The following is an 18,478-nucleotide window of genomic DNA, read 5'->3' as shown; positions in this document are numbered from 1 at the left end:
TGATTCCGTGATAATAAGGTTAATTTGCATGTGGCTTTATATTCCTAATTAGTTCCACTGACTTTCACACTTTGAACAAAAGGGAGGGAACCAAGGTTGTTGTTGTTTTTTTTGGGGGGGGGGGGGGGGATTTCTTCTTCATCTGTTTAACCTCCAGAAGGTGATCAACCAAAAAGTTTTATTTAGCTCTACATTTCAGTGGAGGACACATCAAACTGTCTCCTAGTACTTGAGATAGAAGAAATGTGGATCATTCTAACAGTACTGGAAGATCACCGGACTAGAGAGTTCTCCTTTTTGCTGACAGTGACAAGAACTCCTGCCATCTGTGTCGCTCTAAAAACAGGGACGTGCACTTTGGCTCCAGGCAGGAGGAAATGCTTCTGGGAGGGTGGGGGTGGGGGGAAAGTTGTCTCAGGTGTCAAACGGAATGACAGACGTTTCAGTGCACCCTGGCTGAGAAAACACAAGGGAAACGTTTTGTTCCCGACAACAAATCAAGGGAGACGCACATTTGGGCAAACAAGGCAAAAATGCAATCAGGGATGTCGGAGGCGAAAAACAGAAAAAAAGAGAGACAGACGGAAATTGAAAATGATTGCAAGGGCACCAAAAAAGGCTAGCGGTAGTATCTGAAAGCCAACATGTCCTACATCACTATCAGTTTGCACTTGAATTTGTGAGAGTGATGTACAAGGAGAATCATTGTTGCAAAAAGTCTAGAACATATGATGCTTTTGATCCAGAAGTCTAAGCCAATGCTATTCAGCACACGATAATTATCCTCAATTGTAGCATTTTGACAGAATTATCTCAGCTTACTATTTAACAACTTGACCATTTTCACCAACAAAAAAAAAAGGGGGATTACTAGCTGCTTGTACAACGAAAGCAGTGTGTGTTGCAGTTGCAATCAGGCTGGCAAAAGAAACACAGCTTCCTTTCAGGTTGAGTCTCTCGTAGGTTCCAAAATCATTTGTTATGTGCCACTAAATCAGACAAGAAAAAGGGGCATAGACGTGACTGTTTTTCTCACCAGCCTGAACTCGATCTGCACGTCACAAGAAAAGCCTCAGGATCGATAGGTACAAATTGATACCTGTGTTATCAATGCAATCCCATGACAAACTACAGCGCCCTCTCCTCTCTCACAACCAAAAGCCAGCGTGATGAACGATCACGCTACTGAGGCAGCCAACTCCACAGAATATCTGTGTGTAATATCTTCAACAGAAGTGAGGCCAACTTTCCAAAAAAAAACTCCCCGCAATTTGGCGGCGGATTTGTTTTCCTAACGGCCAGTTGTTGGAGAGAAAGGAACTAATGAATAATATTAAGAAGGCGACCCCTCGTAATGAATGCAGGTTACAGATCCACCTTAACTGCCATTTGACATAAAGTGAAACCTGGAGCCAAACGTCTGAGATTTCTCTCACTCTCTTACACACTCACACACACACGTATGCATGAATGCACGTGCACACACAGACACTAAGTCTTTTAGAGTTGTGGGAATTTCTGGACTTGCGTTGAGCTGAACCATCAAAGCTGAACTTATTGGTCTTGAATGGTCCTGAATATTAATGTGTGACCCAGAGCTAAACTCCGGATCAGAAACGCGCTGCATGTGCAACTGTGGACCAGATAAAATGAACAAATGCTGCTCATACTAAAACGAGATCGACAGGCGGGCGTCCATCAAGATGTGTTTAAAGATGTGCAACCTATAATAGAATTCTTATATTGTGGGTCGAAAAAATATTTTTCCTGAATACCAGTTAACAAAAAACACAGAATTTTAAGTGATCACAGATATTACATATATTGATTTATACAGTATGTCAGCTGATAACTGACAATCAATTGCAATACAGAAACATCAAGATATGTTTGATGTTGTTAATGTCTTGATTAATCTTTTACCACAATCTTTTAACTGTAGCTTTTCAAATCAGCAATAAGCAAACATGCAGTCATGTGCTTATGTTACAAAATATGTTGGGTTGACTAGTTGTGAGCTGGTGAATATATTATGTAATTCAAAGTGACCCTTTGTCCTTTCAGCAAGCTCTTTAAAGTCCCCCTCCACTCAAAATGTGTCTTAGTTATTGCTGCTTCACTTGGTTCACTGTGCAGAATGATGTATGTGCAGTTTGTTGTGTTTCTTCGTAATCTACTTAAATCCGAGTTAAACTCGTACTAAGCAGGATTCGGAACATTACAACTAGTTTGTTGTGTGATGTGGATACTTTGTGCACAAACGCAGAGACATTCAGTGAAGTAATATCTTGTGTCCAGCAGTTAGAACTTTTAAAACGTTTGCACATCTGGATTTTTCAGTGAGGGAGAAAGGGTAGCTCTTAACTAGGGGATTGAACCTTTTTTTGTGGAAAAATCCTATCAGACGCAAATAACTAGTATTAAGTACAAGTAGTATATGTATGAAAATAATCTTCAATTTGATCAGAAACCCTACATAGACATCGTCCTCCTAATCCTCCAATCCAAAAGTGGCAAGCTACTCTGTTAAGGCACCAACGGAGGGATATTTCAACTAAATGTCGGCTCACAACCCAGAACCTCACATTATTTAGGGTCATAATGGCTTCATTTAGTTGTTGATATACAGTATGTTACTGCACCTTCATTATCAGATGCCTTATTGGGGATTGGAAAATATTATAGACTATATGGTAAAAATGCAAAACCATGGTTTCTAGTGTAAAAACATAAGATAAAAAAGGACTTGCATTTGTTTTTGTAACTCTATCTCAATATAGTCTGCATAAATTGTTGCTGTATATCTGATCAAGGACTAGTACTGCATGTGAACCTCCTCTATACCTCTCCTAGTTCGGAACAGGTCGCAGTGACACCAATTCTCAATTTATTCAGTCAATTATGTCCACATTTCACAGTTGGGCTCTGGTGTGATTCAGAGCCTGAAAATGAGACCCTTGGATAATGAACACAGCCCACAGCGTTCACCAGCCTCATCCAGCCTAATCAAGTCCAGGTAAAGTTCCCTCACTCCTCTTAACGACACGCCAGATGACAGCAGGACTGATGATTACACCGCCCTCGCCTGCTGCATTACATCCATCTCAGGGATGGATAGGTTTCATCCGTTTGTAAAGGTCAGCTGGGGAATGCATTTTGAATGAAAATGCCCCAGCAGGGTCTTCAGGGAGGAATCAATAATCTATTACTGTCAGCTTTTTGTTTGTCTGGGTGTCTGTAGACTTCTGTATAATGTAACTTGGAATTAGATTGAAATTTAAATTATTTAAATCAATCAGACAAACCCTCTGATAGCAAAGCTCAAAGTTGAGACAGAATTCCAGTCATAATAAAGAAAAACTTTCCCTTTATTGATGGCATTTTTAAGACATTTTGATAAAATGATGATCACCAGCCAGACTCAAGACTTCAAGATTATGAATTAATCACAGTGAGTGTTTAATGTATCAGCACAGAGGGAACTATCTATACATTATTATAATCCATAAATTTAAAAAAAAACGTTAAGGTCACAACATCTGTATTTGCACGGGCAAATACTTGGAATAGGATGTATTGACAGATGCTCTCCTAATTCTGGTAGAAAATGGAACAATTCATATACAGAACGCTTGGTTCAATTCAGACACGCCAACAACACCGTGCGTAAACAGCTGTTGCGCTTACCGATTCTGAGGACTTGTGTTGAGCTCAGACAGAGCTGCGCCGCAAGGAGAAGATAGAAGAAAAGTCTCTTTCTGTCCTCCATAGTGCTCCAGGCGAACTCACCGCGGGTATTGACACCATGACAGAAAGAAACGGCCTCTATGCAAGCGCTGGAACACCTGACGCGCCATGCCAGCGCGCAGCACAAGTTGTATTCCCAATTCGATCCTTTGCACTCTGCATCACCCCGTCGCACCAGATAAACGACAAATGACGACTACCAGTTACGTGGATCCAACTTTCCTGCACAAAATCAATCCGAGTCACATCTTCTGAACAACAACTGGCGGCGAAGAAACAGCGAGGCAGAGTAAGCGCGTCCACTTTTACTCACTAGTGAGGCAGGAGCTGGGGAGAGTGGGAGCGCGCGGATCTGTGCCACGGACGCCAAAATGTAATTGATTTCCGGTACGCCTTTTCAAAATAAAAATATATATATTTATGTAGGGGAGAAGAACAGGGTTGGTCGTCACACTTTGTACTTTATTTGGATCGCTGAACAACTTTTATTTTGATGGGGGAAATTAAAATGAGGGACTCTTAAAAAAATAATTTTAGAAGTTTTTTTATTGAAATCCAACAGCCAAACACATCTCCTGCATAGGGAAACATTATGAAGAAAATGATTTCCTATAAGTGCATTTTTTATCCTTGAAGTCAAAGCCCAGAAGAGAAACAGAAGAGCTTGGTATTTACATTTTGACATGACAAATGTCAATGTCTTACTTCTGAAATGACCCTGTAGGTAACCTCTGACCCTAAAAGTATAAGCTCATGTTGCATATATGTAGCCTACTTAGGCTAAAGCTGTCCTTCATTGCATAACCAAACACCTTATTTTGACTTTATTGAATAAAGATTTGCGCCATTAGTAGAAAGAATGGTAGTCATCTATTTAGAAATGTACTAAATCAAGTAATGTGTTTTCTCTATATTCCCTACAAAATAGGTATCTTCATTTTTTGTTTGATAGACCAGCTTTTACACTGAATGTAGCCGTGGTCTAATTCTGGTTATCTCTGGATAGTTTTGCTCCATTCGGTTGGGATTAAGGAGCAGATGGATTGGCAGCGGCTCTCTCCACCGGTCCTGATGAGGGGAGAATAATCTTCAGGTTACAGGGCAGATGCCAGATTATCTCTCACTGCAGACAAGCAAGGTCTTTATCAGACTGGGTCACTGGATGCCTTCCCATCCTCAAATAACAACAGGACATGGGAATGTATTTTAAATAAAAGAGTCACCTGATGTGCTTTAACATCCACTTTCAAACATGAACATATTTAATCATCTTTATAGAACTGACTAAATACTATATTTTTACTATTATTTTGTTATTGGAGTAGCATAAAACATCTAGTCACTGCTGGATTTCTAAAGCTGGCCAACTCTACACTGTTGTGTGATGTGACATTTGAAAAAGGCAAAGATTCCAGGTGCCCGCCATCTCACAGTCCTGCTCTCCTCAAGCAAATTCTGCATTACGTCAGAACTGACATTTTGTTTATCACAATGTTTGTGAACTCTCTCAAAGCTGGCAGCTGAAGTGAGGTGAAAAAAAAAAACCCTGCCAACTTCAACCTGACAAACTTAATTAACTCAGAAAATGACCATCCAGCCTCTCCAGAAGGAGTCCTTGGGCTCCAGCCCGAACACCAAACTTGCCTGATACGAATACCGAGCAGAATTCTCTCTCTGTAGCGCATCTGGTAAATACCGTGCATGTAAATGTCTGCTCGAGCTGCAAAATGAGGACTACTTCACATTGAAAAAATAATACATTTTAAAACAGAGAATTTTCTTCAAACATTATTGGCCCATTCTGGTGAGCCACATTTAATTTCAAGGAAATGTCTTACTTTACTGTATTGTTTGTGTCTAAATTACTTTGAAATGTATATGTGATGCATTTTACTTTATATCATGCAGCAGCTTTACTAAATCAAACATCCACTTCCTTTTAAAGTTTCAACTGCCGCTACTTTCATAATATTTGTTCAGTTATCCATCAAAACTGATCCTTTATTTCCTTTTATGCAATACCTGGAATTAAACAAAATACAATTTAAGACAGCAATTGAATCTGCAAAATCATCTGGCATCTCTCATTTTTATTGGATCAACTGAACGTTATCTTTCCTTTGAAGGAGAAAAGTGGGTTCTCTCTGCATCAGTGTTGTAGGAGAGGGAAAGCAGCCCTTTGGCATCAGTCACGTGAATAAAATGAAAAATAATTAGCACCGTCACACAAAACTAAATTTAGAAAATTTATTTTAAACAAAAATGATAATACTCCACAGTTGTATGTACGAACACAGTTTTAAAAGTACAAAGGGAGGAGTCAAAGGGGTTCTCACAGGATTTGCCTCCAAGGCCAGGTGATTGTGTCTCACAGTCTGAGCGTCCATAATGGGCATCATCACCCAGAAAGCTAAATTCTAAGAAACCAGCATCATAATAAAAAGACAATAATAAGAACATCCAAAGTGTATTATTTCCCTCCAATCACCTCACACTCTGAATCAGAGTAGCTATCAGATTCTCCCCCCACATTTGGGTATTAAGTGCATGTTCAATACATCCATTAAGGTGTGCATGATGGTGTCGAGCTCTGCGATCAGGGTGTTGTTGTGACGACATAGTGAAACAGCACCGCCTGGTGGAAACAGGGAAGAAATGCAGAAGGGGGAAAGTGGAAATATAGTAAGGAATGGCGTCAAATGTCATGGATGTAAAGTCTCAGCCAGCTTGTCCGTGGTTGTGATGCTTCTTGACATGACAAAAGGTCAAAGGAGCTGGAGAGAGAGAGAAGATGATGATGATGATGTGTGAATTGGTCAGAGGATGACAGGTCAACTGCATGATTGACCTTCTCTATGGAGTTGCAGTGCAGTCACTAACATGGTTCTATTGAATACCTCCTTTCAAAATAAAGAAAAAAAGTCAAGTAAAACAGGATTGTTGGCGGAATTATGCTATTTTAAGGATTCAAGGTATGGCATATTCAAGAATATGGGGCATGATGAGATCATGGCCTCTAGGGCAAGAGTGGATGCAGTATATTAAGGACATTGATGAAATCCATTAGTTACCAAAATAACAACGGAGTGTTATTTGAGGAACTATATTAGAGACTGGATAGTCATGTGAAGGGCACAAGCGTTGGCTCTCTCAAGCCCGTTTCTGGCACCAAACACACAAAAGCTGGTTTGGAACACTGGGCAGCCGAGTGTGGTGTAAACATTAAAAAATACAGTAAAAAGGCAATAATTAAATACATTTGTATACTACCTTGTACAAGAATATCCTAGGAGACAAAAGTGAGCTTCAAAATGTTTCATAGAAGAGGTTAACGGCACTCCTTTGTACTCCTGACTATACACCAATGTGCAGCTGATATTAAGTTAAAACAATAAAAAGCACAATAAAGCTAGTTATATCTTCTCGCCATCTTCTTACACAGCAGTCATTAAGCCAAAAGCCCCTGTAGAGAAGTTCAGTAACACACAGCCCTTTGAGTGTCAAAATACAAACACAGTTTCTGAGTCAGAAAAATATAACACCCACATTCCTGTGTTGAAAAATAGACATTTTAGCCACAAGACCACAGATCAGTGATGTCTCTTCAGTACAACGGGTGCACAGTACAGTAGCTGCCTATAGAGTCTCTGTGTACTTTATGCATGTATACTTACAGTGTACATACACACACTTACTTGTGTACTTGCGTGCACATGCAGTGCTGTTGTGTTCATATGTTCACATACAATTCCACAGGTGTGTGCATTACCTGGGTGTACGTCTAAAACAGTAAGGACCATGTATTCTTTTGGCTTCACTTTTAAGCAGTTTGGGATGAGAGTACATTTTACTTTTCCTTATACCTCGCTGTGTTTCAGTACTTTAGGATTGTCAGTACAACGCAGTTGCAGGTTAGGTGGGAAGAGGAGGGTTGTGTAGTGATACAGGGAAAACTGGCTGAGGTTTAATACCTTCTGAACACAAATACCTCCAAATTCTACATATTTAAAGCTTGTAACTAATCTCTCCCCCATTTTCTTGCCCTCCTACTTTATGTAAAAAGTGGAAGAAGCCACCCTTTGTCTCCTTTTCTTCATCTCGCTTTCTACAATTCCCAATCAGAAGACGTCACTGTTGCACCCGTTGGCAAAGTCGTCCCGCCGCACCCAGATGACATCGTGGTCTTTATTTGTGGCCCCCCCCACAGCACACTGCTTCAAGGGGGCAAGCTTTAGATTCGGGGTTGCACAGCGAGACAGAGAGACACCACAAGAGGTGAAGGAGTCCAACAAGCCTGAATCATCACCATGTTTTATTCGATCAACTTCCTCCTCCTGCATGACACTCAGCATTATCTCACTTTCAGACTCCACTCGTCCGTTCAGGTTGCGGCTCCTCACCTCTGCGACCCGAAGGTCGAGTCCCTCCATCCTCCCCTCCAGGTCGGCCGGCTCTGCCGAAGCGGCTCGGACAGACTTGCAGTACTCATCGTCGTCGCTCAAAATGTCCGTCTCCTTCATCTGCCCCACGTCGATGCCCACACCCCGTTCGTCATAGCAAGCCAGGTCAAACTGCTCCTCCACCCAACGGTCCGTGTCCTCTCCTTGAGGTTTGTTGGATTGAGGAAGAGCATGCTGGGACAGAGGCGGGTAAGAAGACTGGTGGGACGTGTCCGAATTGTTGCTGTCTTTGTTGCCATGGAAAACCAGGTCGGTGTCGATGGTGAAGCGGTTCCTCACCAGTTTCCTGCGGGACAGCGTTCGTGATGGAGGTGATGCTAAACAGGCAGAAAGAAAGATAAAAGAAACCGTCTTGTTAATGTCTTGTACAAACATTGCAGGCCCTTCTTGTCCCGTGAACTAGAAGCTATAGTTAAGCTTTGTCACCTGCTCGGTTCATGGCGGGCCGCATTCCTTTTAGGGCACACAGACGTTTGCCCCCAAATGGGACGTACTGCTGGTTGGGTGGCAGAGTCTCTGTATTAAGAAACTGCCGGCGCTGCTTGTCCCTAAGGATGGAGTGGACTGCTTTCAGGAAGTCCTTCTTACTCTCTGGAGAACTGCAGATTAGACCAAAAGAAAATGTTTTGTTCACATGATTTCAATACATGTGTACAGTTTTTGAAAAAGAAAAAATAAGTAATACCTGCAGCACAACTGGAAGGTTCTCTCTGGTCTTCCTTCAGATTCAGATCTGGTGTGAACTATCTCACACGCCACTGTACCCTCAGAGTCTGAGGGGAGGGGAAAATAGAGATGTCATCTATATTCATTCAGTTAATTTAGGTCATCAATTTCTTCCCTCTTAAACAATAGGCCATTTGGCAGATTAAAACAATGATTTAAGGTTCATCTAGAACAGAGATGTGAGGAAGATTGCATGCAGACATATTAATAGGTATCTATTTGTTTTGCTTACAAAGGTTATCATATATTTTGTGCGAAAGAAAACCAGCAACACTGACTGCAGAGCCTTTGAAGCCACCGTCAGAAAATAAGAAGTCATCAGAATCAACCTCTGTGGTTTGGATGACATACTCCCTTACATGCAAATGTAATTCATGTATTTATTAAAAAGCACCATCTGTAGCACATGCAAAAATCACCACACAAGTTTCCCAACTGAACAGACTTGTATTCTGGATGAATGACAATATCAATTATGAGATCTATGCTTCCCAGGCTAGACAAATTAAAGTCTCCACATGGCGCCTCAAAGAGCTTCGTCTAAACATTTCAACTCTTGTCCAATTCATAACTTTGACTAAAGACCGTATAATTCAAATGTTTTGCTGATGGGATTTGATCTTACAGATGATCTATTCCAATTATGTTGGAGCTCTTTAGTCACGGATAGTCACAAGAAAAAACAGTATCAGTGAGTTGGCTCCTGCATTTAACTTCTTTCTTGTATGGCTACCTAAATACATTTTCTTTTAATACAAGTCTACTAAGTTGGGGCAAAAAAACAACCACTACTTAATGAGGAATGGTGATGCAAGATTAGAAAATGACATTTTCTGCACGTTACTGTATGTAAATAGACGTACTTGCAAGGGCACGGATTTGGAGCGAGTCCGTTGCGATCATGTGACGGAAACGGAAAGGATCTTTGTCATCAATCACAGATGCGCGGTGAGATCCAACCTGAAAAAGACGGACTGGTTGGATATCCAATACATAACCACTGCAATACATCGAGATGACAGCAGAGAGCAGAAGAGTGCAATGACAGAAGGTTGGTTTAACAGACACGACCATCCACCATACTGTACTTTATTGTAGTGTACAAGGGGAATAGCAGCAGTGTGCATATAAAGTCTCTTCAGTCTATTCAATTGCCAAAAACTACCCTCATTCAATTCAGTCTATTGTCCCATGATGAAAGACATTAACCTTAATTCCTTCGTATTCTCAATGTGCCACCCAAAACAAAACAAAAAGCAATTTAAAAGAAAACCACTTAAGAGAAAGCCCAGAGCCCCAAATCCCCACAATACATCCAACAACAAAGTGGTTCTCTGACTGGATTCAACAGAAAATGGGAAAAAAAAGAATAGTACTTACGATCTTTTTCCTGTGCTTGGAGCTGTCTTTGTACACAAATACAACTGCTGTTTTGAACACTAAATGAGGGCAAAGGAAAGATGGAAACCATTAGGAGGGTCTGCTTTCATTCATCGCAGACATCAAAATAGACTTTTTATTCCTCGATTTACTACAGTGGCAGCTTGATGCACCATGTCAGTGGAGGCTTTTAGTCCCACCTTTAGAATAGCCTCACACTACTGGCATGCTATATCAGCAGCACCAAAGATGAATATGGACTAAAAGCCGCGACATTGCATGCACAAAGCAACCTCTGCAACTCACCATCGCCTTGCCAGGAAAAGCCCTTATACCATGTACATGAAATATGCATTGCCAAAAGTGTCTGAGCAGAGTGCAATTTTAAGACACAGGACACTTCTGGGTGTGTGAGAATTTCAAGTAATCCCATTAATGAAAAGCTAACATGCTGCATTTCACATGAAAAGTAAGAAAATATGTTATATGTTATATGCCCGACTGGGTTTTTCTTTTAACAAGTCTATTTCGTCACCGTCTGAAATAGCACCCAGTCCCACACTATGCATGGCAGTGTTATGTGGGATACAGTGAAGTGTCGCGTGCCTGCAAGTGTTATGCAGTGTTTCTCCAGGGCAGGGAACAGTAGACACACAGTAGCATTGCTCTTTTGTTTGCAGAGAAACCGGTAACTGCATATCTACTGTACATGGACATATTTCGTTTACTCATCACAGTGTTTTAGTATTTAACACACAGGGATGAGCGCTCTGCAGATCATGTGTCTATTTGAAATCCTGCAGACGTGACAGGATTTTCAATGTTATACAATATGTTGACCAATCAAATACATAAAAGATGCAAAATTGCATGTCATCGTTTGAAGAGTTTGACTTAAAAATGAAGACTGTGGAACTTTTTTGACCCATTCTAACTCTTAAATGTACATCAAGTGGAGCTGCAATGCAACCAAAACTAATGCAATAAATTCTACTTTTAAGAAGCTTATTTTATGTCTTCGGTACATCATTATGCTACGTTAGGATTTAGTCTCAGGCTGTTGAATTTTAAGTGCATTGGATATAGTTGGGTGGATCTATAAAAGCTGTTAAATGTAATTATAATCCCTCAGTCTAGCTGTAATTATGTAGAAGATGTCTATGCCCATTAAAGAGCTGAAACTTTTGAAATTGAAAAAAAGAAAAAGAAAAAAAGATTTCAATCCCCCCAAAAATATTTTATAAGAAAGACTAGTAGAGGAGAATCAATCCTACAATATAATCCAAAATCCACATTAAGCCTTACCAAAAGCAGCCATATCAGGGTCCTTTTTGCTCTTGACGAGAAAGGCTGGAGGGTTGATCCACACCACAGTAGAATGTAGCAAAAGATCCCCCATCGAGAGGTCAGCCACCTGAGACATTTGGAAGTAATTCAACAGATTGTAAAATATTCATTTAAAATATTGGATAATCTATTGGATTCGCAACAGATCCAGCCTTTAATAAAATGTACACGATCATGTTTACCTCTTTCTTATCCGCAGTCTGGTCATTGATGAGCTGGTCGAAAACAGCTCCGTACTCCTCGTGAAGCTTTTGCATCTCGTTGATGTGGCTCGCAACTTTATTCATGGCCTTCATTGCAACTGAATTGGACAAACATTCATCATCTCCAAATCACAATTACCATAATTGAATGCATCTTCATTAATTACAGTTCCATGGGTCTGGAGCTTCACAGCAGTTAAAAATGTGAATAATAAAAAATAAAAAAAAACAATGGCTTACAGTCCAGGTGGTAGTGTTCCTCACTGTCGGGGTCAGTGAGAGAGTAGAGCTCCCTTAGCAGCAGCGGGTACTTCAGGACCCTCTGGATGGGTTTGATCAAGTAAGACTCCAGAGTGGATGAATGTTGCTGTCTGGGGTTTCTCTCAGCCAAGAAAGCCTTGAAATCTGGGTCGGTTTTCGCTGGAGGAGCAGAGATATGAGCATTTGTTCATTTTGTACAAAAGGGAGAAGTAACACAAACAGATACAGGCAGCTGCATCTAAAAGATGAAGCCTCTGTACCTGTAAATAACTTGAAGTGACAGTAGCAACCAAAGCAGTAAATGCAAAACTCAACTGTTTTTTCAAACGCCTCTCAACTCAGCGCTGTAAGTCTCAAGTTTATGCCTCACTGTGTGCCGATACTAGTTGCAGCTTGCCTTTCATACTGCAGGGCATGGGAATAAAACAACATGCTTCCTGTACGACATAAGCCCCTCATCACATGCCACTGATGGTAGAGAGCAATGAACTACTGTACAACTTCCAGAGGAGCATGTGGTGGCTCTGTGCTTGATGCCAGTCGATTTTGTGTGCATGTTTTTACCTTTAGCCAGGACCTTGGGGACCTTGGTGTGGCTGGCGCAGAAGGCGCTGTAGATCTTGAAGCGATCGGCATAATACAGGAATGAACCCCCCAAGGAGAACAGCACTTTCTGTGGAAACACACAAGCATTGCATGCCATCTCAATAGAAATATCTTTGCTCATAAATCGAGGCTGCACCATAGTAAATGGGAATCACTTTTTAGCAAAGGTTTTACTCCACTAGAAGTTTCAAGTGAATGTGTTTTGTTTGAGGCCCTCAGCAGTTAGAAAAAAAAATGTACGTCAGGGCAAACATGTCTACAGAACTGCATAAACACCTTAAACCACATAGCCAGGTCTAAACAATAGTAGCTCGAAAGTGTTATTATGTACGTTCCCTTACCTTAAACTGTTCCACCCTTTCCAGTCTGTCCAGATTTGGCACCAGTCTGATCCCATCTTCCAGTGTCCGGAGAAACTCCACCTGGAACTCCACCATCTCCCCGAGGTTACCGAACAAAACGTCCAGCTACAACACACGCAAACCATCGTTCTGACACGGTTACCACCTCAAGAGCAATGTCAGTGTTTCGGGTTATGTACATCTACAACAATTCGTATACAGTTTTTTTTATTCTTGGATTATACAGGTCAGGTAGAAGGTACCTCATCCTGTGTAAGGAAGCTCTCCTTCTGCAAAGGTGTCAAGTAGCACTCTATGAGGCATCTCAGGTCCTGAAAAAGACAAGGGATAGGAACAAGATTAGTCTGTGATCAGATGTTGAAGGAAAAATGGGCAAGAGCTTGTGTTGAAGGCAAGGCTGTTTAATTTGGCGTCTTTACTGAGGATTTTAAATTTAAAAAAAGAAATCGTCTCACAGGTATGAACATAACCCACCATGACACCAAAAGCATGTTAATCTGCATGCCTATTACAATGATGATGACACCTCAAACAAAAAGTTTAATATAATTTTACCAGCAACAATATGAGATTGTGTGTCCGTTACCATCAAATAGATACAAATATGACTCACTAGGTATCGATTTGGTAAAGATTGTCTTAACGCTCCAGGAGAGCTTATACTGACTTTGACGTAAGTCCTCTCCGTCTGCACAAGTTCATTGATGACCTTGCGGAGTTTGTCTGCGTGGGAGAGCTGTCTCTGGGTGGCAATGCCTGCTGTGGGCGGTAGAGCTGACACAGGGCTCGGGGAGAGGGATGAGGAGGACGACGACGAGGAGGACGACATAGGGCACTCCAGGGGATTCATGTCATGGAGACTGCGGCAGAAAGCCGTGACCTGCTCTGTGCTCTGTACAGAAAGAGACAAAGAACATGTCACTCATCAGTAGGATTTCTATAAGGGGGATTTTATATCAGAGAAGACTTTCATTTGTGCATTTTTGACATGATACAAAGTAGAGCTAAGCGGACAGAGAATCACAACAGAAGCAAAAACATAAGTCATCATGTAATGGGTGCAGCCAAACTTGAAAATACGCACCACCACCACCACAAAACATATAGTGTACAGGCTTGCAAAACCTCCCATAACACCACCCCAGGTATAAATGCCAAGCATGTGCAGACCCGCCAGGCCAAACTGGTACCGTAGTGGGCCTAATGTTTAAAAGAAAAAAGTAGAGGGCTCTTCCCCTCTGCCTCTCTCTGGCTTTACACCAATAGCAGTTAAGATTTGCTGCTACTCTTAAAAACTAAAGACTCCTACATTCGTTATTCAGTACCATGCTTTGCAAAGCGAGGGTCAACAACTTCTGGAAAAAGCTTGGATGAATTTTCTTCCATACTGGAGGTGCAGCAGCAGTTTGAGAATGACAAACTGGAACCCACGCAAGAACATAAATAATTGGGATCAAGAGGCTCTGTCCACATTTGACGGTTTCTTTCATAGTTCCAAGGCTGCGAAGGTGATGCAACAGTGCGTAGGCGAAGGAAGTGACATAGGAGCGTCATCTAAAGTGAGGCTGGATGTGCAAATCTGAAATGCACTGCGAGTAATACAGCAATAATTCCTAAAACACCAAAAACTATTACAAATCTTTCCAATGTCTGTAAATGCAACCTAATAATCTACTTCTTAAGATCTCATATTCCATTCTCTCAGTGGATTTATATGAAACCTCGGTGAATCTGTGGTTTCATGGGATTGTTTGCGGGCCAAGTCCAGGCAGGTCTGTTAAGAGTCATCTTTTCACTGCCTCCACTCAGCCAGGACTAGTACATTAAAATGACAATTAGAAAAAATAATCTCCTTGAAATGTGGACGACTGAATGACTCAGCCCACACACGGAACACTAATTGCGAAAGATTCGTGTTCCATGTCTCATTTAATATGACTCCTATCTAAAACCTCCAATACACGCCCAATTCTTGCCTTTACTAAACCTTTAAAGAAATTGGTTAGGCAGGACAATTACTAAGAATCCCCTGTCTTGTGAGATATTTAAGACTCAGTGAGACACAATGAGCCATTGCAGTTCATCGGGTGATCTGTATCTGCAGAAAACACAACGCAAGGATCTGATTTTCAGCCATTGTTTTGTTTGATAAAATGTACGTTTCCAATTCACAGCGGCAGTCATCAGTCTTATTAATAAAAGCACTGTTGCAAATGTATGCTACTCAAACATCCCACATCTGTGTGGAGTCAGTGAAGGTGTTTATTAATTGTAATCCGTGAAGAAACACACAGAGCCTGCTGGTGTGTTTCTACTGACCGATTTGCAGACAGCTGGTCAGCTGAACAACATGGCTTGTCTTTGCTGATTTCATGGCTGGTCGCCTGTTAAGCTGCAGCGATGACAAACACAATTTTTCCATTGTGGTATTCAAACCAGTTTTGCAACACTGCTGGGTACACACGCACGCACGCACGTACACACGATTTGCTGGTACGGAAATTCCTCATCGAGTCAAGATGAGCTCCTTACGTCACTAAAACGATACTAACAACAATCACACAAGCAACCAAAAGTATGTAAGACAAGTCAATTAAAATTAGCCTGCTTATCATAAGGCCTGTCCAAGTCATTCACGCAGCATTGTGAGCATCCCTCCCAGAAGGTGAGTCATGCAAGAACATTGACGACAATTTAAAACTCCTCCTTAAAACAGACAGACACACAATGTATTATTTAAGTTGAGGTTAACATTTAAATATGTAATTCCTGTTAAAAATATATATTGCAGAAAAGAAATTGATGCATGGATCAATGTGCAAGAAACACTGATCACACACACAACTTTCTAATCTGCGACCTGGGTAGCATAAATGTTGACACACGTCAGTAATTAGACCGATTTAAACGGATACAATTTAAGATAAACAACTGAGCACAAGTGATAATACATCCCGATTGTTAGATTTGCAGCACAGTGATGCTTTTTTAATGACACAATGAACAATGCTTTACTCGTTCCATTGAAATATAAACAGGGGGATATAAGGTCTGAACCCTGAAGTTCATGTTATCACAGTGTGTGATGAGTCAAAAATATTCCATTAGTTGTTAGAATGGGTTGCTCTGATGGGAATTGAACCTCTAACCTCGGCACTGTTGGTACCATCACAAAATCCCTGAGCTCTGCAGGATCATATCCACAACACAAGGGATCACAGACACACACACACTCATCAGACTGCACGGCTCACCAGCTGTAACATATCATAGATGGATTCGGTCGAGCGTCTGGAGTTCCCGCTCCTCCTAAAGGCTGACATGCTGGCAGGTCAAACAAAAAGGTCAAGGAGAAGTCAGGTGTCCGTTTTCTGTCCTGCTTTTCCTGTCCAGGTAGCTTCCATTCCTCCTTCAATGCCTCTCAGAGCCAGGAGGAATCGTTTTTACAGTATCTTCTGCCAAAATGTACAACTAATACACTGTGCAGGATGTTGAACACGTCCAGCCAAACTGATAAAAAAAAGTGTAAAATAAACAATACCTGATATGCAGCTCTCACACCGCTCTGCAAAACACTATTGCTGGTAAAATGATTACCATTGCAGCTGAACAAATAGGTCAAAACACTTATTGAATAGAACAGATTGCAGTAAAAAAACAGCACGCTCATGTCACTTTATCCTAAAGAGTCTATCCTATCAGTCTCTCTGTCTCAATCGCCCTACTGCCTCTGCATGTCCTTGTCCTGTCCTTGTTGCTATGTCACGTCTGTCCAGGTGTTCAAGAGCAGCTTCAACGGAGAATACAACATTAAATAACAAGATCAAACATCACATCCCCACGAGACATGGAAGCAAAGAGGGGAGGAGAAAGGAGAGAGGAGAAGAGAAGGGGTGGGGGGGGGGGGGGGGGGGAAGCGGTGGGTGGTGAGAGCCAAACACAGGAAGCGCACGAAAAGACAACAGGCATCTCTCTCTCTCTCTCTCTCTCTCTCTCTCTCTCTCATCACAACACAGAGACTTATATCACCACCCATGAGAAACGACAGCAGCCGTATTAAATGAATAACGCAAATGGTATGCATTAGCTTCATCTCCCGTTTAAAAATTACATGAAAACATACCCAGCAAAATAAGAAATGCCCTGATGCACTAAACATCTCTTCCTGGTAGTCAAAGCAGCTTGAAGTATATTCCACAAATGATATTTGTTCCAGATCTGACTGGAACTTCAAGTTCTCGTGCCGTAAATGCTTCGATCTAAAACCTGAAATTCACTTGTCGATCAAGTTATGGCTAACCACACCACACCTGCTGCTCACTCGTCTTTTCTGAGAAGCAAGAGTTGCTTAATACATGGAGGAATAAAACTGTTTGTTACACAGTTGTTAGTTGAAATAGATCTTCACTTAAGTTACGAGACCTTTTGACCGATGCAAGTGTGTTTTTTTTTATGTTTATCAAGTCGGTTAAAAAGGACAATCAATCCAGCAAATGAGCATGTGTGCTCACGCAGTTCTACACACACGCAATGCACAAAACTTTGACCTCAGACATGTGGAAAAGACAACAGCTTAGCAGAGAACATATGAACAAAACAATTAGAGGCAGCAACAAGTAGAGAAGTAAAAACCCCGGCAGCAATACCTTTTCCATCGTCAGTCCAACACATGCATTTCCTAATCATTTCCAACAGAGAGGAATTTTTACCCTTTCACAAAATGTACTACATCCCAGACTCGCCCTCGATCAGATTGAGACAGGAGTACAGCATGAGGGAGGAGCGTGGAGGCGAGCACAAACCTGCTCTCACAGCCGTCAGCTGAAACCACGCACAGTGAGAGCCAGGATAAACAGATTACCCATATCCACATAACCTGCCGGACAGAAACACATGACGCACACGTACATACACTTGGTGTATTAAATCTTGACATGTATTATACACATGTATACGTATATATATATATATATATATATATACACACATTTGGATGGCATGTACTTGTGAATATCAGTGAACACAGAAATAGGGGGGGGGAGGGAGGAGAGTCTTGAAGTTCAGTCTCATTTGAAATCAGGGAAACGTGCAAATCCATAAATCCCTACGAGGAATGATGGGATATACGCCATGACACAGAGAGAGGGGGACTTTAATCATTTAATCTGAAGCTAAAGGATGTTACGACACACGAGTCTTCACCAATCTACAGTATGCATGAACATACATTCATTTGCAGACTGCAAGCTTCCTGCTATACAACTCTGGGAAGTTATAAGGGAGAGGAAAGTGTCAAGTGCGAGGCATTTTCTTTCTTTCCTTAAAACAGTAGTCACCATCGGGCATTAATAACAGAACATAAGAAAATGCAGTTTTGCACATTTAA

At 41.3% G+C, this 18,478-nt stretch overlaps 2 protein-coding genes across 4 annotated transcripts in view; both read right to left on the bottom strand.

Annotated features, from left to right (window-relative positions):
- The window catches only part of grik1a (glutamate receptor, ionotropic, kainate 1a), a 29,540-nt gene extending 25,771 nt beyond the window's left edge, over positions 1–3,769 (bottom strand). For all 3 annotated transcript variants that reach the window (XM_076101638.1, XM_076101639.1, XM_076101640.1), the window contains exon 1: positions 3,688–3,769. In XM_076101638.1, coding sequence (XP_075957753.1) covers positions 3,688–3,769 — 82 coding nt within the window. The remainder of the gene's footprint in view (positions 1–3,687) is intronic.
- Positions 3,770–5,980: 2,211 nt separating this feature from the next.
- The window catches only part of tiam1a (TIAM Rac1 associated GEF 1a), a 51,121-nt gene continuing 38,623 nt past the window's right edge, over positions 5,981–18,478 (bottom strand). The window contains exons 18-29 of the mRNA XM_076102328.1: positions 13,760–13,984; positions 13,335–13,403; positions 13,072–13,197; positions 12,689–12,797; positions 12,104–12,283; positions 11,843–11,961; positions 11,619–11,727; positions 10,314–10,372; positions 9,797–9,893; positions 8,893–8,980; positions 8,634–8,806; positions 5,981–8,524 (exon numbers count right to left, since the gene is read on the bottom strand). Coding sequence (XP_075958443.1) covers positions 7,866–8,524; positions 8,634–8,806; positions 8,893–8,980; positions 9,797–9,893; positions 10,314–10,372; positions 11,619–11,727; positions 11,843–11,961; positions 12,104–12,283; positions 12,689–12,797; positions 13,072–13,197; positions 13,335–13,403; positions 13,760–13,984 — 2,013 coding nt within the window. The 3' untranslated portion in view covers positions 5,981–7,865. The remainder of the gene's footprint in view (positions 8,525–8,633; positions 8,807–8,892; positions 8,981–9,796; positions 9,894–10,313; positions 10,373–11,618; positions 11,728–11,842; positions 11,962–12,103; positions 12,284–12,688; positions 12,798–13,071; positions 13,198–13,334; positions 13,404–13,759; positions 13,985–18,478) is intronic.

The sequence above is a fragment of the Anarhichas minor genome, unplaced genomic scaffold (genome assembly GCF_050575085.1).
Source record: "Anarhichas minor isolate MPS153535 unplaced genomic scaffold, ASM5057508v1 ptg000027l, whole genome shotgun sequence".
NCBI classification, from domain to species: domain Eukaryota; kingdom Metazoa; phylum Chordata; class Actinopteri; order Perciformes; family Anarhichadidae; genus Anarhichas; species Anarhichas minor.
Note: the sequence above shows the minus strand (reverse complement) of the source record. Positions and strands in the feature narration are given on the sequence as shown.